The sequence below is a fragment of the Carettochelys insculpta genome, chromosome 1 (genome assembly GCF_033958435.1).
Source record: "Carettochelys insculpta isolate YL-2023 chromosome 1, ASM3395843v1, whole genome shotgun sequence".
Classification (NCBI taxonomy): domain Eukaryota; kingdom Metazoa; phylum Chordata; order Testudines; family Carettochelyidae; genus Carettochelys; species Carettochelys insculpta.
The window spans coordinates 380930481-380953735 of NC_134137.1; the positions used below are offsets into that span (position 1 = coordinate 380930481).

The following is a 23255-nucleotide window of genomic DNA, read 5'->3' on the forward strand; positions in this document are numbered from 1 at the left end:
GGGGGTGGTGGCCTGGACACCCCCGGGGACTGTGGGTGGGGAGGGAGGCTGGGAGTCCCCGGGGCTGGGGCTGGGGGTGGGTGGGGTTGGTGGCCTGGACACCCCCGGGGACTGCGGGTGGGTGGTGGGGGAGGCTGGAAGTCCCCGGGGCTGGGGCTGGGGGTGGGTGGGGTTGGTGGCCTGGACACCCCCGGGGACTGCGGGTGGGTGGGGGAGGCTGGAAGTCCCCGGGGCTGAGGGTGGGGGTGGGTGGGGTTGGTGGCCTGGACACCCCCGGGGACTGCGGGTGGGTGGTGGGGGAGGCTGGGAGTCCCCGGGGCTGGGGCTGGGGGTGGGTGGGGGTGGTGGCCTGGACACCCCCGGGGACTGTGGGTGGGGAGGGAGGCTGGGAGTCCCCGGGGCTGAGGGTGGGGGTGGGTGGGGGTGGTGGCCTGGACACCCCCGGGGACTACGGGTGGGTGGTGGGGGAGGCTGGGAGTCCCCGGGGCTGGGGGTGGGTGTGGGTGGGGGTGGTGGCCTGGACACCCCCGGGGACTGCGGGTGGGTGGTGGGGGAGGCTGGGAGTCCCCGGGGCTGGGTGCAGGGGCCAGGGCGTCCCTGGGGCGGGGGGCGGGCGCCCTACGGGTGCGGGCAGGGCTGGGGAGCTGCCTGCGGGTGAGGTGCCCCAGGCCTCCCCCGGGCAGGTCCCCGGGCTCAGCTTGCTGCGGGGGCCGGGAGCCCTGCGCTGCTCCGGGAGCCCGGGAGCGGCCATGCCTTGGCCGGCAGCCAGCGCGGGGCGGACCCGGGCCAGGCCGGGGGCGGCCCCGCAGCACCACGTGGGCCGGGCGCGGCACCAGCCCGCCTTGTGTAGGCCGCCGGGGCGCGCTGCGCCGCAGGGCGCTGCAGGTGAGTACCCGCGCGGGGGTACGGCCGGGCAGTGCCGCTGTCGGACCCCGGCCAGGTAAACTGAGGCACGGAGAGCGACGCGCCGGCGGCTGTTGCGGGCGGGGGTCCCCGCGCGCCCCCGCGTTCCCGGGCAGGGCCGCGATCCAGGCGCCGCCCTGGCCCCGGGAGCGCACGGGGGCGAACCCCTCGGGCCCCTCTCAGGCTCCGAAGGGCCGGCCCGGGGCCCGTGGGCTGCTCGGGGCCGCAGAGCCCGGCTGGGCAGACAGGGGGGGCCCGGGGTGGGGCCAGGCCCCCGTGCGGTACCTGCAGCGCTGCTGCCCCAGCTGTGCCCAGTTCTGGCCCTGGGGCGGGGCGGGGACGCGGGACTCCGGGTGCCACCCCCTGGTGTGCCGCGGCTCACCGTGTGACCCAGGCTGGTACACGCCCCGCTCCGTGCCTCAGTTTACCTCCGCAGCGCGCCTGCCCCGGCGTTACCCAGGCTGGTTTCCCAGCCCCCTGAGCCTGCGTGTGTGTGTGTGTGTGTGTGTGTGTGCGTGTGTGCCTTGCAGCTCTCCCCTTGCCCGCATGCTGGAGGCCGTGCGGAGGCGGCAGCGGCAGCGGCAGCGGCCTGGATGCAGATGGAGCAGGCTGGGGGCCCAGAGCCACCCCCGTTGGGGGCGAGGCAGCCTGCGGGGCCCGCTCGCACCCCGGGCAGGGCAGGCACCACCACCGTTTTCTCCGAGACCATCCGCCTGCACAGCAGCCCCACCTCCCCCAGGGCCGGAGACGGGCCCCCCTCCAGGCCCCTGGTAGTGCTGCTGCCCTGGCTGGGTGCCCGGCCCTGCCCCATTGCCAGGTACGTGGAGCTTTACCTGCCCCGGGGCCTGGACGTGCTGGTGGTGGAGAGCAAACTGGGCCACTTCCTGTGGCCGAGGTGGGGGCTGTCCTACGCGGGCCAGGTGCTGGGCGTTCTCCAGGCGGACCGGCTCTGCCGCTGCCGCCCGCTGCTCGTCCACGCCATCTCCATTGGGGGCTACACCTTCGCCCAGATGCTGGTGCACCTGAGCCGGGAGCCCCAGCAGCACCGCCAGCTGGCAGAGAGGATCCGGGGCCTGGTCTACGACAGCCTGGTGGCCGGGAGCGTGGAGCACATGGTGCTGGGTGAGTGGGGCGTGGGCACATGCGCAGGGCAAATCCCCCTCCAGGCTCGGGCCCCCGGGGGGGGGGAGGAGGGAGGCAGAGGCCCCCCACCGCACAGGGCCACTCCTGGGGCTGTCCTCCAGCCCAGAGCACCCAGGGCAGGTGGGGGAGTGGAACAGCCACCGGGACCAGGCTGCAGGCGGGTGCCAGGGGCCAGTGAGGGTAGGAGCGGAGTGGGGCAGCAGTAAGCGAGCCACTCCCTGGTGCGCACTGCCAGCGTCCAGCCGGCGGAGGCTTGGGGACCCTGGAGCACAGGCTGGGCTCCGCCGTGCTGCCAGCCACCCCTGGAGCGTCCTGCAGGCCCCGATCTAGTGCCGGGCGACCGCCGTCCCCCTGCAGCCAGGTCCTTTCCTCTGTCCTGCCCGCTGCCACCCTGGGGCAGGGAGAGGAGCTGCTCCAACTGCTCTGGGCAGCTGGGTCTGGGCACACTGGCAGCCCCGGCTGAGCCCCGGGGGTGGGGCGAAGGGCCAGTGTTCCCAGCCTGGAGGCTGCCTGAGTGGGGTCCCAGTGCACCAGGCCAGCCAGGGCAGAGAGACAGGCGGGAGCTGCTGCAGGGCAAGGGGGGATCCCGCTCTTATCCCAGGCAGGGTCTGTACCTGGCCTGGCAGCTCCCCAGCCGGCTGACGCCCCCTTTGCCCCTGCAGGTGTGGCACAGCTGAGCGGCTCCAGGGCCTGGAGGCCCCTCATCGCCAGAGGCACGGCCCTCTACTTCCACCTCTGCCGCAGCTGCACGGTGCGCTATTACGAGGCGGCCCAGCGTGCGTTCTTCCGCCCGCTGCTCCGCTGCCCTGTCCTGGTCTTCTACTGCTGCAACGACCCCCTGAGCGACCCCGCCAGGCTGCACGAGCTGCTGGCCAGCTGGAGGGGGGCTGGGCTCCAGGTGCAGGCCCAGGGCTGGCAGGACTCCTGCCACGCCGCCCACCTGCGCCAGCACCCGCAGCAGTACCAGGCCACACTGCAGGGGTTCCTCAGGCAGCTGGACATGGCCCTGCTCCACGCCAGACTCTAGCAGCACGGGCGGCCGAGGGTGCAGGGGGCCCCGTGCTGCTGGCGCTGCCCCCACCTGCCTCAGCCAGGCAGCGCAGACCCTGGGCCAGCTGCACCACCTGGGGCACAGAGCTCAGCACTGCTGGGGCCTGCACTGAACCCCTGGGACGGGCACCTGCCTGTTCCGGCCCCATGGGCCTGGCCCAGCCAATAGGCACGTTTCCCCCAGGTGGGTGGATGGTTTCGCCTCTGTGCTTGGCTGGATGGGGCCAGGCTGCATTGCACAAAGCTGAGCCTGCACCTCACAGGCTCCAGATGGCTCCCCCGACCCCTCGTGGGGCTCCCCCTGCCTGGGAGCTCCCTGCAGCAGCCGCTGACCCAGCCCCTCTCCAGCAGACCTGCTGCCTGCGGTTCCCTAGCGAGGCTCGTGTCCTCCGGGGGCGGCAGGGTCACGCTCCCTTCTCCCCTGGGCTGCCCTGACGCGTGGGGCCCGAGTGCGGCTGCCACACAGGCACCAGGCCCCGAGGCTGCATTACTTTATTGTTCTTCAATACACAATACACACCGCTGGACCCCGGCTGTGCAAAGTTAAGCCTTCCAACAGGGGTGGTGCTGCACGGGGGGGAGGGGGCAGCCCACGCAGCAGAGCCGCCCGCCCTGGGGCACAGAGGGGATCCCAGACCCCGCTCCACCTGCCGAGCCCCCAGGGGGCAGCCCTGAGGCCCCTGGAAGCTGCCGGGTGACGGCCTAGGGGCTCTGCAGCTTCCATCCGGGACCGGTGAGCAGACAGCTGGCCCACGGGGGGGGAGGGTTAGGAGCTGGGGCAAACGCCCCTCAGAAGGTCCCTTTGCGCCCGGGGTAGAGCTCTGGGCCGGCTGCAAGGTGCCTCCTGGGCAGCCGGGTGCAGGGTGGGACCCTGAGCACTCAGCAGCAGTAGGGCAAGGGCCATGCTGCAGGCTGGGCCCGAGGGGAGAGTCAGGCTCCCGGCAGCCCTGGCTGGGCACAGTACAGCAGGGGGTGCGGGGCTGGGTCAGTGCCCCTGTTGGAGGCGATAGTGCGAGCAAGTGCTGAATGGCAGTGGGAGCTGGCCCCGGCCCCCCAGCTCTCTTCTGGCAGTGGGGGGGGGGCTGCTTCCCAGGCTGGGCCAGGCCCTGTCCCCGGCGGCTGCAGGCAGGCGACGCGCTCGGCTGTAGATTTCTCTCTCGGCGAGGCGAGGCCGCGGCTGGGCAGGGCAGGGCAGGGCAGGGCAGGGCGGAGCTGGGCAGGGCAGGGCGGAGCTGGGCTAGGCGCGGCGGGCGGCGACTGGGGCAGGGACAGTGGGAGCTGCACACTGGCTGCTGCTTCGGAGCCCCTCTTCAGTACAGCCGCTTCTCGTAACTGGCGGGAGAGGGCGGCAGGGTTAGTGCTGGACCGGCAGCTCCCTGGCCCGGGGCAGGGGCAGGGGCAGGCCGGTGCCGCCGTGACCCAGCGCTGGGCCTGCTGCAGCCAGCCCCTTGCCAGCGCCTGCCCCTGCCCCTGCCCCTCCTTGGCTGAGGCGGGGGTGGCACAGGCGGGTGGAGGCAAAAGCCTGCATTGTCCCAGCAGAGGTGCTCCCACCCCGGCTCTGCTTGGGGCTGGCACCTGCCGGGCAGCAGGGCGAGGCCCTCGGGCTGCTGCCGGGGGTCAGGAAGGAGCCGAAAGCACCAGCCAGGAGCCCTGGGCCCAGGGCTCTGCAGCTGGCTGAGAGCCCCCAGCATCCCTGCCCGGCGGCGCAGGAGGGGGCGAGCGCAGTGCCCTGAGGCTCACACTCCCCGGGGGGCAGGTACCTGGCTAACCACGGAGCACTGAGCCCGTTTGCCCCACGCACCCGAGCCCCACCTCTCCCACTGCTGCAGTGTGCGGTGCCAGAGATCCCTGGGGCAAACCCCAGCCCAGCAGCTCCCGCAACGGCCGGGCCGGGGGTGAAAGGGCTCCAGCACGCACCCCCCCGTGGTCTGGGGGGAAGAACCCAGGAGTCCTGGCTCACCACCCCCTCAGCCTGCTGAGCGCCTGGCTGCCCCTGGGGCTTTCCCCGTGAGCGAGCGCGTGAGGCTCATTTCTAACCCAGGCGCCGACCTCCCGCCCTGCGAGCTGAGGGGAAGCCGGGCGCTGCACCGGGGGTCCAGGGCACCCCCAGGAGGGGGCTGCATGAGCTCACACCTGCTGCAAACGGCTCTGCCTGCCAGCACCGCCCAATCCCCCACTCACGGACCCCAACAGGCACAGCCGCCCCCCAGGCCTGGCCCTGCTGTTGTCAGGCAGACCCCAGTGCACAGGGGCGAACGAGGCAGAACCCATCGGCCCTGGCTGGGCCCAGTGCATAACAGTGCACCCCCAGCCACTGCTGAGCCCCAGGCCTGACCCACTGCCTGCTGGCACCAGGGGCCTGACCCCTCAGGCACAAGCCCCACAGAGCAGGCACCCCTGGGGCAAGGCCAGGGGCCTGATTATGCACAGAGCCTGCTAGCACCACCTCAACCCACCCCGTCCCCAGGCCCCCAGCACAGCCCAGCTCCCTCCCCACAGGCCATCAACTCCAGTCCAGCCCCACCCCCCAGGCAGGTGTGGGGCCTCTCCAGCCTTCCCTTGGAGCACCAGGGAGCCCACGCTGGGGGTGTCTGGGGCAGGGGGGCCCCCGTGTTGCTGTGGCAGGCCCAGGGGCATCATGGTAGAGCCACTGCAGCTCATGGCCAGGAGCCCTGTGTCCATCCAGAGGGCGTCGAGCCCCTTCCTGCTCCTGCTTCGGGTGGCCAGGCACAAGGGGGGCGCTGGCGCTGGCCCTGGCCCAGCCCCTGCCTGGATGGAGAGCTTGCCCCAGGAGCCGGGCTGGGCTGGGCTGGGCTGTGGGGCGCCAGCCCCCATCACAGCTCTACAACTACTAGGAGAGGAAAGAAGCCAGTTACTTACACGGCAGAAAGGTAAAGCTACGGGTGGCGGCGTGGCAGGAGAGAGAGAGAAGGTTACACGGTCAATGTGCTCCCGAGACCGGCCCCTGGCCAGCAGGTAGCTGGGCATCCCCCCCCCGCCCCGCTGGGCACCTCAGCTGCCGAGAACCTGCCGCCACCAGTGTCCCCTCCACGGCGCAGTAGATGGGTGCCCTACCCCCAGAAACTGGCCGGGGCTGTGGGTGTGCCGCTATCAGCTGGGGGGCACCTGATCTCCCCTAGGCGGCCGCCCAGCTAACAGGACACAGGCTGCCACCACTGCCGAGAGCACGGCCCAACCGGCTGTGCTACCACCAGCGGTGTGGCACTACCAACCTGAACAGGCCCGTAGCACCAGCGGCGTGGGATCACCATGAACAGGCCGATGGCACCAGCGGTGTGGCACTACCAACCTGAACAGGCCCGTAGCACCAGCGGCGTGGGATCACCATGAACAGGCCGATGGCACCAGCGGTGTGGCACTACCAACCTGAACAGGCCCATAGCACCAGCGGCGTGGGATCACCATGAACAGGCCGATGGCACCAGCGGTGTGGCACTACCAACCTGAACAGGCCCGTAGCACCAGCGGCGTGGCATCACCATGAACAGGCCGATGGCACCAGCGGTGTGGTACTACCAACCTGAACAGGCCCGCAGCACCAGCGGCGTGGCATCACCATGAACAGGCCGATGGCACCAGCGGTGTGGTACTACCTACCTGAACAGGCCCGTAGCACCAGTGGCGTGGGATCACCATGAACAGGCCGATGGCACCAGCGGTGTGGCACTACCAACCTGAACAGGCCCGTAGCACCAGTGGCGTGGGATCACCATGAACAGGCCGATGGCACCAGCGGTGTGGTACTATCAACCTGAACAGGCCCGTGGCACCAGCGGTGTGGTACTATCAACCTGAACAGGCCCGCGGCACCAGCGGCGTGGCATCACCATGAACAGGCCGATGGCACCAGCGGTGTGGTACTACCTACCTGAACAGGCCCGTAGCACCAGCGGCGTGGGATCACCATGAACAGGCCGATGGCACCAGCGGTGTGGCACTACCAACCTGAACAGGCCCGTAGCACCAGCGGCGTGGGATCACCATGAACAGGCCGATGGCACCAGCGGCGTGGTACTACCAACCTGAACAGGCCCGTAGCACCAGCGGCGTGGGATCACCATGAACAGGCCGATGGCACCAGCGGCGTGGTACTACCAACCTGAACAGGCCCGTAGCACCAGCGGCGTGGCATCACCATGAACAGGCCGATGGCACCAGCGGTGTGGTACTACCAACCTGAACAGGCCCGCAGCACCAGTGGCGTGGGATCACCATGAACAGGCCGATGGCACTAGCGGTGTGGTACTATCAACCTGAACAGGCCCGTGGCACCAGCGGTGTGGTACTATCAACCTGAACAGGCCCGCGGCACCAGCGGCGTGGCATCACCATGAACAGGCCGATGGCACCAGCGGTGTGGTACTACCTACCTGAACAGGCCCGTAGCACCAGCGGCGTGGGATCACCATGAACAGGCCGATGGCACCAGCGGTGTGGCACTACCAACCTGAACAGGCCCGTAGCACCAGTGGCGTGGGATCACCATGAACAGGCCGATGGCACCAGCGGTGTGGCACTACCAACCTGAACAGGCCCGTAGCACCAGTGGCGTGGGATCACCATGAACAGGCCGATGGCACCAGCGGTGTGGTACTACCAACCTGAACAGGCCCGTGGCACCAGCGGCGTGGGATCACCATGAACAGGCCGATGGCACCAGCGGTGTGGTACTACCAACCTGAACAGGCCCGTAGCACCAGTGGCGTGGGATCACCATGAACAGGCCGATGGCACCAGCGGTGTGGTACTACCAACCTGAACAGGCCTGTAGCACCAGCGGCGTGGCATCACCATGAACAGGCCCATGGCACCCCCAAGCCAAACAGGCCCATGGCACTAACGCCGCGGCACTACCAAGCTGAAGAGGCCCCTGGCACTACCGCAAAGCACCCGCCACCGCGCCCCACAAGCTCTACCAGCCGCACGCCCCTCACGGGAGCCACTGGGGGGCGCAAGCCTCTGTGCACGTGGTTCCGGCTCCTGCACAAGCGCCCCTGGGGCGGCACGAGCATCTGCAACCCCCCAGCACGGCATGTAGCCCGCCCACCCACAGGCCCCCGCTAACCTGCCCTCCCAGCAGGGGCACCAGGTGGCAGGGGCTGGCAGGACCCACACGGACAAAATGTCCTGCAGAGCCACCCTCGCCGGTCCCCTCTAAGCCCTCCCCGTGCCCAGCTGCCAGGTCCCTGGGTGCCCCGGCCCCCCCCTGCACCTGGCAAGGTGTGACTGCGCACCAGCAGCTGCCCTGCACCCCGGGGAGGTCCCTGGCCATGGGCTGCAATGCCACCCGCCCGCGAGCAGTGCAGCGACTCGCTTGGCCACCTCTGGGCAGCGCTCAGCCTCCCCCGCAAGGCCCCAAAGAAACAGGCCCATTGCGCCAGCGGCTGGGGCCCATCACAGTGGGGCCGCATGGCTCTGCATGCACCTCGACGCGGCAGCTCAGCTTCTCCCACGCGGGACGTATGGGGAGCTCAACCCTTGGTGCCCTCCAGGACCCAGCTAACCATGGGTGCAAGCGCTGGCCCCCAGGAGGGCGCATCACAGGCCAGACTGGCGGAGACAGCACCTGGGCAAGGGCTCAGCGGGGCCCATGATGCGTGAGGAGGACAGGCCTGGGCCCGGCTGAACCGAGCCTGCTCTGGGCGGGCGGTGGGATGCTGTGTCTGCAGTGCAGCGATCTGTACTAAGCGCAGATGTGGGCACCCCCAGGAGCTGGAAGGGGCTTGGCCAAGGGCACCGCCAGCGAGGAGGGCTTGGAGCGGCTCCCCTCTGGGGAGAGGTTACTGCGACTGCGACTCGCCAGCGTGGAAAAGCGCTGGCGGGGATACGACGGTGCGTGTAACACCGCGCCTGGTGTGGAGAAACCAGGCGAGGAATCCTGCCTGCGCGCGACACCCACCAAGAGCCATCCTGGGAACTGGCTGGGCTGCAGGTTTAAGGGGAAGGGGTTCTCACCCAGCGCACAGGCAACCTGTGGAACTCCTCGCAGCAGGATACCGTGCAGGCCAGGACTACAGCAGCATAGAGAAGCACGAGAGAAATCGTGGAGGACGGAGGCACTGGTGGCTATCAGCCCGGCTCAGCAGGAACAGTGTCCCTGTCCGTTGTGTGTCACAGGCTGGGCGTGGGTGGCCCCTGAGGGCACACTCCATAATTCCCCGCTCAGTTCACTGCCTCTGGGGCACCTGGCACTGGCTGCTGGACAGCGTGGCCGTTCTCAAGGCTCCTTGCTTGGCTCTCAGAGCTGCATGCTGTTGCAATGCTCAGCCAGCTTCCAAGCTCTGGCCCTAAAACCGCTGGGTCTGGATGAAAGCTCCGGGTCTGCATGGACAGGTGGGTCCATTCGCCAGCATCAGCTGCCTGTCATGCAGGGGCTGCTCCTCCGTATCCGCACTGAAGGAACCTGTGCGGCCAGCGCAGCCGCCTGGAATGGCAGCGCGCTGACATGCTCTCGGCTGTCCAGCCATCCGCACGCCCCTCGGTCACGCCCGATGCCAAGGGCAGACTACCCGGGGGTTCAGCCAGCAGGCTCAGGGGCTGAGCACCCGCAACATGTTCGGGGTGGTGGGAAACAGACCTCAGTCTCCTGCAGAGTGGAGGTGACCACTGGCACGAGCTGTCACCTGGGGGCTGGGGCCATGGGACCCGACGCTGTCCAGCAGCCCATGCCGGTCTGGACCCCATCTAGAGGGAGGCCGAGCCCTGTGTGTCCTGCAGGCTGGGCAGGTCAGGACAGAGGGGCCGCCCGCAATTCCATGCTCCCGCAGGCCCCCTTGCTTGGGTCTCCGTTCTGGTAAAGAGCAGCCGCACCATGGACCGCCATACAGGGGTGCAGGTGACACTGGGCTCCGGGCCACGCCCCAGCAGTGCCCACAGATGGCTAGTGGATGGGGCTGCAGGCACTCTCTGGGGGCCAGCAATTGCATCCTTCACCCTGGCGTCCCCACTTACAGGGTGTGGGGGCAGCAGGGGTCTGGGAGGAGAGGCCCTTTGCAAGCCAGGGACCGTCTGTTCGGACTGAGCAGCCCGGCTCCCAGCACGAGTGCGTACGGTCTGCTCATTCCAGCTGGCTCCCTCCGCACGCGCCCTGAAGCTGTCACCTGGGGACAGAAGGGCAGCGTGGGGAAAAGAGAGCACAAGAGACCAGGCTAACAAGCTTTGCACTGCACACCCCAGAGCGCTTCCCCAGGGACGCTCAGGTTCTCATCGCAGCAGGCTCGCTTGGCAACTGCAGAGGTTCAGATTATTAAAAGGGGGCAAACGCCCCCCCTGCCCAAACCCTGCAGGGCCCCGATGGGTCACTCCAGCAGGTGAGGGTCCCTGGATGGCGGAGAAGGACCAGCAGCCTCGGTTGTGGCTCCCACGCGGAGGGAGAGAGCCCAGGATGCAGAGGAGAGTCAATCACATGATGGGAAGCCAGAGCCTGGCACGGCCCCTAAGCCGCAAGGTGCCGCTGGCACAAGCGGGGTCCAGGGAAGGATCTAAAACTTCAAGGAAGAAGTAAAGGCGCTGGCAGCAGAGCATCCCTCAGCCCAGCAGAACCCGGCCAGCCGACGGGGCGGGAGCAACTCACGGAGCCGGTCCAGGCCGACACGGCACCAGGTGCCGTGACGTTACTGGGCGTAAAGGAACAGAACCAGTATTTAAGCACTGCTGTAGGTTTGCACCAAATCTCGTGCCATGGGTCGCTGGCTGGCTGTGCCACGGCCACGCGCAGCTCCGGACACTGGCTCTGGCCCGGAGTTAGTGATCTCTGGGGAGGCACAAGCCAGGCACGGGCCCCTGTGAAAGGGTTCCTAGCCAGGGGAAGCTGCACGACTCCAATCCACGCTGCAGCCACCTGCCTGTGGAAAAGCTGTGTGGGACGCCGCCAGCTGCAGAGTACCCCAGACAAGGACCCGGTCAGGTGACCTGCTCATTGATTCTCCACGTGCTCCAACCAGGGGGGACCACGGATTCCCCTCCACGCGGGCGAGGCTACAACAGGGACCCGGAAAGTCCTCCATTTGTCTGCGATCCCCCGTTTGCAGTCTGGTCCAGCTGCACCTCTGCCGGGAACGCAGCAGCAGGGTCGCCGGCCTGGCCTAACGAAGGCCCATAGCAGCTGTTCCACCTGCTGCAGCCGGCGCCAGGACCCGGGCGAGGGGTTCAACAACCTGCCTCCGCCTGGTCCTCCTTCCTCGTGATTGATAACCCTCCAGCCATTAGCTGCTCAGGGAGGGCCTGGTGCCCTGTGGGGGTAAGCGCCGAGGCACACGCTGATCTGGGGCTGGAAGACCCTGGGGGGAGTTGGTGCGACTGGTTTTCACCATCTCTTCCCTGTGCGAGGAGGCCACGGGCTGCGGCACAACGGAAGCTGGAGTGTGGCTGGGCTGGTGCCCTAGAGAGGAGGGGACCCCAGTGGGGCTGTTCATGGCCTGGGTTTAAGCAGCTTGCCCAGGTATGGCTCGCAGCTGTGCAGGGGAACTGCCGTATATTCCACCCACCCCAGTGCCGTGGGAGACCTCTGCCTTGTCCCCGCTGCCGGCTCACGCCTGGGCAGCGGGCCGGGGTGCGAAGGGGGCAGCTCTGCCCTCGGGGTGGTGGGGGTGCGGGCACACCCTGTGGCGCCTGCCAGCCACAGGCCCCAATCTGTGCAGGAGGGGCCACCAAGGGGCGGCTCAGAGCCACGGCTCCCCAGCCGACAGTCGAGTCCAGCCTGGCCCGGCCTGGCCCACCGGAGCTGCACTGGGCAGGGCGGGGTGCGCCGTGCCGGGCCGAGGAGGGATGGTGCAGGACAGGAAGGGTGGAGAGGGCTGAGCCGGGGCCACCCCCCACCACTCCAGGCAGGGCAGAGCGCTGAATTGGAGTCTCAGCCAATGAGCCAGGAATGGGGAGACAGACAACTCAGGCAGCCAACCAGCATGGTTACCTCCACCAAAGTCCCGCCTCACCCCAGCCCCAGAGGACCCTCCACATCAAGGCTGGGCCCGATGCCGTGGTACCCCCCAGGAGGGAGGGAGGGGTCCCGGGCATGGCCCAGAGCCGGCCAGGCCCCCGGAGTCACAGGCCAGCCTCTGCGCAGGCAGGGCCACCCCCCCGCGCCAGACCCCCCGCTTGCAGCCGAGCTGGCAGAGGGGCCGAGGGCACGCCCGGCTCAGACAGCGGGGAGAGCCCAAGGGAGGTGCCCAGCTGGCTGAGCAGCTGCCCCCCTGGGGCCACTCGCCGGTGCGGTCGGACGCGCAGGCCTGGGAACGAACGGGCCTGTGCGGGTGGGTGGGTACCTGCCACCAAGCCCTGGGGTCCGGGCCTGGCTGCTGCTCCGCCAGACACCCCACCTGGCTGGAGGGAATCACCAGCTGCCGCCCCCAGCCCAGCCAAGAGGGGTTCGGGGGCCAGGCTGCACCGCTCGGGTGTGCTCTGCTCCCGGCGAGGGGCTGAGGTCACACAGCTGCCTTCCAGCTGCCCACTTGGGCGTAGGCTGAGCATCAGGGCAAACCCAGGGTCTCTCCAGGGCTCGGGGCTCCAGCCTTGGGTCCACAGGGGCAGCAGCTCACAGCACATTAAGCAGGGAGGGCTGGAGTGGGGCCACATGCAGCCTGGGCCCAGACCCAGCCTCCAGAACGGTGCAGCACAGCTCTGGCGCTGCTGTGGGGCCGGCGCGAGGCAGGTGCTGCGTGGGGGCCCCTGTGCTTGCCACAGGCCTGTTTGGGGCAGCCCTCCCCACCCACCCCCAGCTGGCCTCGTTACACAGGCAGCTCAGGGGTGCAGGGACTCCCTGGTGCCCCGTGACCGTACAGCACCTGGCGCGCAGCTGGAGGGGCTGTTCCTCGACTGGTCCGCAGGTACTAGAGGGATCAACATGAGCCATAACGGCGCAGCAGGCAGGCGATGCTGAGACGGCCACGCACCGCCCCTTGTCAGGGGGTTGCTGAGCCAAGGCCTGGGCTCCCCCAGCGCCCAGAGACCCCACGTCGCAGGGCAGGGCCACAGCATGGTGTGCTGCCAGGGCAGCCAGGAGGGAAGCAGTTCGGCGCTGCTCCCTGGGGGCCGGGGGTGTCAGAGACGCATCGCCTGGCTGCAGCCCCCACCTTCGCCCAGGCCTGGCCTGGCCTCTGGGGGACGTGTGGAGCAGCCGGCCGGCCCTCTGGCAACACCCCTTCTCTGCCGGCAGGACACCACTGCCGGGCCTCCACCCTCAGCTCCCAGTGGGAACTGAGTCCAGCAGCGACGGCCAGCTGCTGCCAGCAGAGCAGGGCCAGTGAGCATGGCCACCGGCTACAGCTCTCCGGAGATGCCAGGACTGGGGAGAAGCAGCCCCGTGGCCACACGGTGGCCGGCAGCCAGCCCTGAGCTGTGACAACCAGAGGCCTCGGGACGGAGGCCGGCCACACGGTGCCCCCACGTGCGACGGCCGCAGGCTGTACCCCCACCTCCTGGGCAAGGCGGTACTGGGCCCAGCACACACGGGGAACCAGCAGCCGAGCAGCCCTTCTCCACCCAGGCCAGCGGCATGCCCAGCCACGCCGCGGGGCAGCTCTCCAGGAGGGTCCCTGCCCAGGGAGTCCCCCAGTCCGCCCTGGCCCGCCCCACCCAGTGAGAAGCCGTGCACTGCCTCCCCGGGGCAAGGGACGCCATTTCCAGCAGGCTGCTGGGCGCCATGCAGCCCTGCGCTCACCGCCCAGCCGGATCCCTCTGCTCCCGCCTGCCTGCAGCGCCAGGGTCCTCGGTCTGCTGCACCGCACCTCGCGCCCTGGGGTGGGCTATGGCGCTGGGCAAGCTCAGCAGGAAGAGCCGGGCAGGAGGTGTGGGAAGGGAGGGGCCAGGAGACACGGCAGCGGAGGGTGCAGGAACGTTTCCAATGGCTGCTGTTCCCAGAGCTGCTGCTGCCTGGGCGTGGGGGAGAGCCCCAGCTGGGCTGCCAGGGCAGCTGGATCAGAGGAGGGCCCCCACCAGGGATGCCAGCACTGTCTGCTCGCCCCAGAGCTTGGTCTGGCACCCCCAGGTGCTGCGCTGCATCCGGTGTGAGACCCTGTCGCCAGGCACGGCAGAGCCCCCCAGGGTCACCCCAGTGCTGCACCCAGTAGGAGACCGTCACCAGGCACGGCAGAGACCCCCAGGGTCACCCCAGCACTGCACCCGGCAGGAGACCCTGTCGCCAGGAACGGCAGAGCCCCCCAGGGCCACCCCAGTGCTGCACCCGGCAGGAGACCCTGTCGCCAGGCACGGCAGAGCCCCCCAGGGCCACCCCAGCACTGCATCTGGTGTGAGACTCTGTCGCCAGGCACAGCAGAGCCCCCCAGGGTCATCCCAGCGCTGCACCCGGCAGGAGACCCTGTTGTCAGGCATGGCAGAGCCCCCCAGGGCCACCCCAGTGCTGCACCCGGCAGGAGACCCTGTCGCCAGGCACGGCAGAGCCCCCCAGGGCCACCCCAGCGCTGCATCTGGTGTGAGACTCTGTCGCCAGGCACAGCAGAGCCCCCCAGGGTCATCCCAGCGCTGCACCCGGCAGGAGACCCTGTCGCCAGGCATGGCAGAGCTCCCCAGGGCCGCTCCAGCGCTGCACCTGGCAGCAGAACCTGTCGCCAGGCACGGCAGAGCTCCCCAGGGCCGCTCCAGCGCTGCACCCGGCAGCAGAACCTGTCGCCAGGCACGGCAGAGCTCCCCAGGGCCGCTCCAGCGCTGCACCCGGCAGCAGAACCTGTCGCCAGGCACGGCAGAGCCCCCCAGGGTCACCCCAGTGCTGCACCCAGTAGGAGACCCTGTCACCAGGCACGGCAGAGCACCACGGGGTGGGAGCAACCAGGCACTTACGAGTGGAGGCCGTGAACGCCGCCTTCAATCTGGGCCGACATGGTCCTCTTCTCGAACTTCAGCTCGCCTGAGTACATCATGGAGCTGCAAAGAGAGCACCCTGCTGGGGGGCAGCTAGAACACCCCGAGACAGGCCCTGGGGTAAGGAGAGATGCCAGGGACACGCTGCTGGGGGACGGCAGCGACACCCCGAGACAGGCCCAGGGTAAGCAGAGAGCCCCAGGGTCACGCTGCTGGGGGACGGCAGGGACACCCCGAGACAGACCCTGGGGTAAGCAGAGAGCCCCAGGCACAGAGGCCCGGGTGCTGCCGCCCAGCCTGGACCCACGTCGTCAGTGCCAGGGCCCAGCATGCGCACCCCCACCCGGCCCGGCCCCTCACCGGAGGATGGAGAGGCTCCTGGCCCCGATGTCCTGGCAGCCGTGCTGGATCCCCGCGATCAGGTAGGGCACGAACTTATGGATGGAGCCCTTGTCCTGGATGGAGCCAGACACGCCCTGCGCCACCTTCACCTTGTCCCCTTCGCTGCGGGGAGCACAGGGCTGTGACGGGGACTGCACCCACGGGGTCCACCGCACCCCAGTGCCTCCATGAGCGCCTGCCTCCCCCCAGCCCCCTGCACCCCAGGCCCTGCTCCCCCATGGATTCCTGCCTCCCCCCACCCTCCTGTGCCCCCATAGATTCCTGCCTCCCCCCAGCCTCCTGTGCCCCCATATATTCCTGCCTCCCCCCAGCCCCCTGCACCCCAGGCCCTGCTCCCCCATAGGATCCTGCCTCCCCCCAGCCCCCTGCACCCCCACAGATTCCTGCCTCCCCCCAGCCCCCTGCGCCCCCATGGATTTCTGCCTCCCCCCAGCCTCCTGTGCCCCTATAGATTCCTGCCTCCCCCCAGCCCCCTGCACCCCAGGCCCTGCTCCCCCATAGGATCCTGCCTCCCCCCAGCCCCCTGCTCCCCCATAGATTCCTGCCTCCCCCCAGGCCCTGCTCCCCCATCAGACCCTGCCTCAGCCCACACCCCCTACTTCCCCAGGCCCAGACTGGCTGCGGGGAGGGCGCGGGCGAGACAAGCTGTTTCCTGGCCCCAGGGGGGCTCCCACCTGAAGTAGCGCTTCTGGCTGCTGCTGCTCTTGTCCATGGCATCGAGCGAGCCCATGCCCCGGTACTTCTTCAGCCGCACGCCATCCGAGAAGAAGTACTCGCCCGGGGCCTCTGTGGTGGCGGCCAGCAGGGAGCCCATCATCACTGCGGGGCGCCGGGAGCAGGATGGTCAGCGCCTCCACTGCAGCCAGAGCCCAGTGCACCACGGAGGCCCTGCCGTGCAGGTCCTGCCCCCCAGCAGCAGCACCCCACTGGGTTCCAGCCCCACGCCGCCATTGGCAGGCTGGGGCCGGACACGGCCTCCCTGGGGTGGGGGCTGCAGCCACGAACACCCCAGAATGGTGGGGCAGCGCCACCAGCAGGGAGGGGATTTACCTGGGGAACCCAAAGCCACAAGGCTCATGGTCCATCATGAGACCAGCTAGGAACCTGGAGAGCGCCCCCGGATGACCCCACCCTCCCTGCAGCACCAGGCTGCAGCGACCCTGTGGGGAGAGCGCCCCCTGCTGGCCCCGTCCCCTCCCTGCAGCACTGGGCTGCAGCGACCCCGTGGGGAGAGCGCCCCCTGCTGGCCCCGTCCCCTCCCTGCAGCACCGGGCTGCAGCGACCCCCTGGGGAGAGCGCCCCCTGCTGGCCCCGTCCCCTCCCTGCAGCACCGGGCTGCAGCGACCCCGTGGGGAGAGCGCCCCCTGCTGGCCCCGTCCCCTCCCTGCAGCACCGGGCTGCAGTGACCGTGTGGGGCGAGCGCCCTGGCAGAGCCCCACAGCGCACGGCGGATGCGCTGGGCACAGGCAGGCTGCCCCACAGCACACGGCTCACTCACCCGTCGAGGCTCCGAGGGACAGCGCTTTCACCACATGGCCCACGGTCTGGATGCCGCCATCCGCGATCACCGGCACGCCGAACCTGCGGGCGTACTCCGCCACCTTGTACACGGCGGTGCCCTGGGGCCTGCCGCACGCCATCACTGCAGCCACAGACGGGACCGTCAGTGCCAGGGCTGGCAGCGGGTCACCGACACAGCTCAGCTCTCCTGCTGGCCACAGGCGTCCCCCACGCTGGCAGAGGCCCAGAGCATGGCAGCACCCACTCCCTGCTGCGCTGGCCTGGCCTAAGCACCACCCGCAGGCCCTGCCTTGGGGAACAGGGGCTGGTGGGGCAGAGCAGCCCCCACGTAACCTTGGCCAGGCCTCTACCCCACGGGGCACCGGCCTGGTTCCTGCCCGCGATGCAACGGCGCTGAGCCCTGGAGCCCAGTTCCTGGGCCTGCGGGACCCCCGCCTGCGATGCGACGGAGCTGAGCCCTGGAGCCCAGTTCCTGGGCCTGCGGGACCCCCGCCTGCAATGCGACGGAGCTGAGCCCTGGAGCCCAGTTCCTGGGCCTGCGGGACCCCCGCCTGCGATGCGACGGCGCTGAGCCCTGGAGCCCAGTTCCTGGGCCTGCGGGACCCCCGCCTGCGATGTGACGGCGCTGAGCCCTGGAGCCCAGTTCCTGGGCCTGCGGGATCCCCGCCTGCGATGCGACGGAGCTGAGCCCTGGAGCCCAGTTCCTGGGCCTGCGGGACCCCCGCCTGCGATGCGACGGCGCTGAGCCCTGGAGCCCAGTTCCTGGGCCTGCGGGACCCCCGCCTGCGATGCGACGGAGCTGAGCCCTGGAGCCCAGTTCCTGGGCCTGCGGGACCCCCGCCTGCGATGCGACGGCGCTGAGCCCTGGAGCCCGGGCCCTGAGCACACCCTACCTTCCTGCGTGATGCAGATGGAGCCGCAGCCCATGCCCACGCGTAGCCCGTCCACGCCCGCGTCGATCAGGTTCTTGGCCTGTGCTGCTGTCACCACTGCAGATCCAACAGGAGAGGAAAACGAAGGGAGGTGTGAAACACCTGCCCACCGGGGCAGGCTCAGGTGTCTGTCTGACCATCCCTTGGACAGCCAGTCCCCCCGGCAGCCTGCCACCCGGTGCACGTCCGCAGGGCCACCGGCGCCCAGGCCAGGACACAGGCCGCCAGCCAAGGCCTCTCGTGCCGGGCAAGATGGCCCAGGCACATCGGGGCAGGGTGACACTGGTGCGCAATGCCCTTGGCTCACCCCTGCTGGCTCTGCCAGGGCTGCTCCAATGGGTCTGTACTACTCGGTCGCCAGGTCCCTGGGGGCAGCAAAACAACTCTAATCCCACATAGGCAGCGCGGTACCCGCCCCACATGACAGATGACGACAGCCCCTGCCCTATCTGCCCTCATCATAGAGTCAGCACAGAATCCTAGGGCTGGAAGGGACCTCAGGGGGTCATCGAGTCCAGCCCACTGCCCAAACCAGGATCAACCCCCACTAAGTCATCCCAGCCAGGACCTTGTCAAGCCGTGACTTAGAAACCTTGAGGGATGGAGAATCCACCACCTCTCTAGGCCACACATTCCAGTGCTTCACCACCCGCCTGGGGAAGTAGTTTTTCCTGATATCCAACCTACACCTCTCCCTCTTCAACTTCTGACCATTACTCCTTGTTCTGCCATCTGACACCACTGAGAACAGTTTCTCACCCTCCTCTTTAGAGCTCCCCTTCAGGAAGCTGAAGGCTGCTATTAAATCTCCCCTCACTCTTCTCTTCTGTAAACTCAACAAGCCCAAATCCCTCAGCCTCTCCTCATAGGTCTTGTGCTCCAGACCCTCAATCATTTTTTGTTGCCCTTCGCTGAACCTGCTCCAGCAAATCCACATCCTTTTTATACTGGGGGGCCCAAAACTGGATGCAATACTCCACATGTGGCTTAACCAGTGCCAATTAGAGGGGAATAAGAACTTCTCTAGATCTGCTGGAAATGCTTCTCCTAATGCAACTCAATATGCCATTAGCCTTCTTGGCTCAAGGGCACAGTGTTGACTCAAATCCAGCCTCTCATCCACTGTAATCCCCAGGTTGTTTTCTGCTGCGCTGCTACTTAGCTGGTTGGTCCCCAGCCTGTAACAGTGCTTGGGATTCTTCCATCCCAAGGGCAGGACTCTGCACTTGTCCTTATTGAACCTCATCAGATTTCTTTTGGCCCAGTCCTCCAGTTTGTTTAGATCACTCTGGACTCTATCCCTACCGTCCAGTGGATCTACCTCTCCCCCTAGCTTAGTGTCATCGGTAAATTTGCTGAGGGTGCCATCTAGTCCCTCATCCAGCTCATTAATAAAGATGTTGAACAATACCAGCCAGGCCCTAGAACTGACGCCTGGGGCACTCCACTTGAAATTGTCCACCAACCAGATATTGAGCCATAGCGAACAGGAGCAGCTAACAGGGAGTTTTCCTAGAGGAGCTCGGGTGAGTGTGGCATTTGGGGGGCAGCATTGTGAGCCGGTGGGTTGAATTTCTGCCTATGCATTGTTTCATTTTGCAGAGAGGGACAGTTTGCACAGCTGCCTGTGTGTCTGAGCATCTGTTTTGCGGAGAGGGGCAGCTGGAAAGCATGTTTGGCAGTTTGGCAAGTTTGCAAGGTGTGAACTGGGAGAGCTTCCTTCCAGGTGAGCCTTCAAGGGCTGATTAGATTGGAGGCAAAGGCTTTGAGCCAGGCCTACCCAGCTAGCAGCTCTATATGAAAGCACAATTGGAATGGCAGCTGGCAAGGGATGTGAAGGGTAACAAGAAGGGTTTCTACAGGCATGTTAACAATAAACAGGTTATCAGAGAAGGTGTGGGGCCCTTACTGGATGAGGGAGGTAACCTAGTGACAGATGATGTAGGAAAAGCTGAAGTACTCAATGCTTTTTTTGCCTCGGTCTTCACGGACAAAGTCAACTTCCACATGACAGTCCTGGACAATGCAGTACGGGAAGGTGGAGGGCAGCCATCTGTGGGGAAGGAACAAGTTCTGAGCTATTTAGAAAAACTAGATGTGCACAAGTCCATGGGTCTGGATTTAATGCACCCCAGGGTACTGAGGGAATTGGCAGAGGTCATTGCTGAACCTTTGGCCATTATCCTTGAAGACTCTTGGAGATTGGCGGAGGTATCGGATGACTGGAAGAAGGCAGACGTAGCGCCCATCTTTAAAAAAGGAAAGAAAGACAATCCAGCGAGCTACAGACTGGTCAGCCTTACCTCAATCCCTGGGAAAAAAATGGAGGGAATCCTCAAGGAATCCATTTTGGAGCACTTGGAAGAGGGGAAAGTGATCAAAAGTAGCCAACATGGATTCACAAGGGGCAAGTCCTGCCTGACCAATCTGATTAGCTTCTATGACGAGGTAACAAGCTCTGTGGACATGGGGAAGTCAGTGGATATGATATACTTTGACTTCAGCAAGGCTTTTGATACGGTCTCCCACAACATTCTTGTCCATAAGTTAAGGAAATATGGATTGGATCCTTGCACTATAAGATGGATAGAAAGCTGGCTTCATGGTTGGGCCCAACAGATAGTGGTCAATGGCTCAATATCTGGATGGTGGTCTGTTTCAAGGGGAGTGCTGCAAGGCTCGGTTCTGGGGCCGGTGTTGTTCAACATCTTTATTAATAACCTGGATGAGGGACTGGGTTGCACCCTCAGCAAGTTTGCAGATGACACAAAACTAGGGGGAGAGGTACATACTTTAGAGGGTAGAGAGAGAATCCAGAGGTACCTGGATAAATTGGAGGACTGGGCCAAAAGAAATCTGATGCAGTTCAACAAGGAGAAGTGCAGAGTCCTGCACCTGGGGTGGAAGAATCCCAAGCATTGTTATAGGCTGGGGACTGACTGGCTCAGCAGCAGTATGATGGAAAGGGACCTAGGGGTTATGGTGGATGAAAGGCTGGATATGAATAAACAGTGTGCCCTTGTAGCCAAGAAGGCTAACGGCGTACTAGGGTGCATTAGGAGGAGCACTTCGGGCAGATCTAGAGAAGCAGTTATTCCCCTCTGTTCGGCACTGGTGAGGCCACATGTGGAATGTCCTGTATCTGACAAAGTGGGTCTTTGCCCATGAAAGCTCATGCTCATACATTTCTGTTCGTCTATAAGGTGCCACAGGACCCCTCGTTGCTTTTTCAGATCCAGACTAACACAGCTACCCCTCTGATACTTGATACCTGGAATATTGTGTCCACTTTTGGGTCCCCCAGTATAAAAAGGATGTGGATTTGCTGGAGCAGCTTCAGCAGAGGGCAACAAAAATGATTAAGGGGCTGGAGGATAGGCTGAGAGATTTGGGCTTGTTTAGTTTACATAAGAGACAACTTAGGGGTGATTTAACAGCAGCCTTCAACTTCCTGAAGGGGAGCTCTAAAGAGGATGGAGAGAGGCTGTTCTCAGTGGTGACAGATGGCAGAACAAGGGGCAATGGTCTCAAGTGACAGAAGGAGAGGAGCAGGTTGGATATTAGGGAAAACCACTTCACCAGGCGGGTGGTGAAGCACTGGAATGTGTTGCCTAGAGGGGTGGTGGATTCTCCATCCCTTGAGGTTTTTAAGTCCCGGCTGGACAAGGTCCTGGCTGGGATGACTTAGGGGGGGTTGATCCTGCTTGGGGAAGGGGGCTGGACTAGACGACCTCCTGAGGTCCCTTCCCGCCCAAGGATTCTGTGACCACTACCCGTTGGGCCCAACTGTCAAGCCAGTTTTCTATCCATCTTACAGTCCATGGATCCAACCCACACTTCCTCAGCTTATGGGCACGAATGTTGTGGGAGACAGTTTTACAAGCTTTACTGAAGTCAAGGTATATCACATCCACTGACTTCCCCACGTCCATAGAGCCTGTTACCTCATCATAGAAGCTAAGAACATTGTTCAGGCAGGACTTGCCCTTGGTGAATCCACATTGACTACTCTTGATCACTTTCCCCTCTTCCACGTTCTTCAAAATGGATTCCTTGAGGATCCCCTCCATGAATTTTCTGGGGACTGAGGTAAGGCTGACCGGTCTATAGTTCCCTACATCGTCCTTTCCTTTTTAAAAATGGGCACAACATCTGCCTTTTTGCTGTCATCTGGTCCTCTCCCCATCTCCACGAGTTTTGAAAGATAAAGGCCAAAGGCTCGGTAATGACATCTGCTAATTTCCTCAGCACCCTTGTGTCATGTGACTGGATTTTTATATTGGCTCTGGAAGCCATTTTATTTCCCCAATGTATCTTTTGCCACCAAACAGTGTGGAGGGGGGCTGTATGAGGTGTCTAAGGAAAGCTGAGGGTGTCCTGAACTGATATGTGCTACGTATGTGTCTGTATCATGTTGGTAGTAGAGTTATGGGCTTTAGCTCTGTAGTTGTATTAGAAATGTGTTAGTGCTGAGATTCCCAGCGGGAGGTGTGAACTCAGCCCCAGGCAGGACATGGGCTGAACAATGGGGTGGATGCCCAGAGGTAGAAAGGTGGGACTTGTCACTGGAATGCAGCCCACTGGGCAGGGGACCTGGGCTGAGCAAAGGAACTGAAATCAGAGGCCCAGACGTCCATCCCGCCTGCCATGTAAATGACTGGGGTGTGCAGCAAAACCAGCCCCCAATGGCAGTTTGCCACCACGGCTCACCTGGGTCGGGTGACTCTGATGAGGAGGAGAAATGGCTTTGTCCCTGGACACAAGGGAGAACCACAAGGTGGAAGCAGCAGCATCCAGCTTGGACGTTTGTCTTTTGTTCCTGTTTCCAAGGGTCCATGTCCCAGCACGCTGACCCCAGCCGGTCGGTTCTACGGTTTTCCAGTAACTAAAGCTCTGTGACCTGGAAATCACACCCCGTACGGGGTGGCCTTTCACAGGCTTTAAGAATCAACACAGAACACTGCTGGCTGCGTCAGCAGCTGCAACGGATATATGTAAAGTATCGCTTTAACCATTCTTCTCTCTCGCCCGCCTCTTTCTTTTTTGTTAACAAACCTTTAGATGTTTAGGTCTGAAGGATCTGGGTATTTGCATGTTGCTTTTGGGTAAGACCGAAGCGTATATTGACCAGGCACTGGGGCTGGCCCCTCTGAGGCCCAGGAGAATCTGTGGGGTGTTGGTGAAACAGGTTTAAGAGCCGCTCACCTTTGTTTGGAGGCTGTTGGTCTGGGCTGGTAGAGTAGCTGGGAAGTCTGTGGGTTTGCTTGTGGTGGCTTCTGGCTGGCCAGTGGGGCTGGCAGAGGTGCTGTGGTGGCTGGTTGGATTTGCCCTAGTGAGAAGGAAATCCCAGCCTGGGGCTGTGAGTGGGCTGGATTTAAACAGATACCCTGGACTGATTTCTCTAGCAGTGCCCAGAAACCCTGTCCTATTACACTGGCGCAGTCAGCAGAATCCACAGAACCTGGTCAG

The 23255-nt window shown here is 65.3% G+C and overlaps 2 protein-coding genes across 5 annotated transcripts in view; one reads left to right on the plus strand and one right to left on the minus strand.

Moving 5' to 3' along the window:
• The first annotated feature begins 826 nt into the window (after window positions 1-826).
• Window positions 827-3623, plus strand: LOC142001469 (transmembrane protein 53-B-like). The gene is made up of 3 exons (XM_074976729.1): window positions 827-885; window positions 1434-2025; window positions 2709-3623. The coding sequence occupies exons 2-3, from the start codon at window positions 1497-1499 to the stop codon at window positions 3071-3073; spliced, it is 894 nt and encodes a 297-aa protein (XP_074832830.1). The 5' UTR covers window positions 827-885; window positions 1434-1496; the 3' UTR covers window positions 3074-3623.
• Window positions 3572-23255, minus strand: part of IMPDH1 (inosine monophosphate dehydrogenase 1) — a 50577-nt gene continuing 30893 nt past the window's right edge. For 2 of the 4 annotated variants that reach the window (XM_074976693.1, XM_074976698.1), the window contains exons 10-15: window positions 17748-17888; window positions 16832-16975; window positions 16008-16152; window positions 15292-15435; window positions 14911-14994; window positions 3572-4428 (exon numbers count right to left, since the gene is read on the minus strand). In XM_074976693.1, coding sequence (XP_074832794.1) covers window positions 4407-4428; window positions 14911-14994; window positions 15292-15435; window positions 16008-16152; window positions 16832-16975; window positions 17748-17888 — 680 coding nt within the window. In that variant the 3' untranslated portion in view covers window positions 3572-4406. The remainder of the gene's footprint in view (window positions 4429-14910; window positions 14995-15291; window positions 15436-16007; window positions 16153-16831; window positions 16976-17747; window positions 17889-23255) is intronic. The other 2 variants (XM_074976717.1, XM_074976707.1) reach the window with 2 other exon arrangements.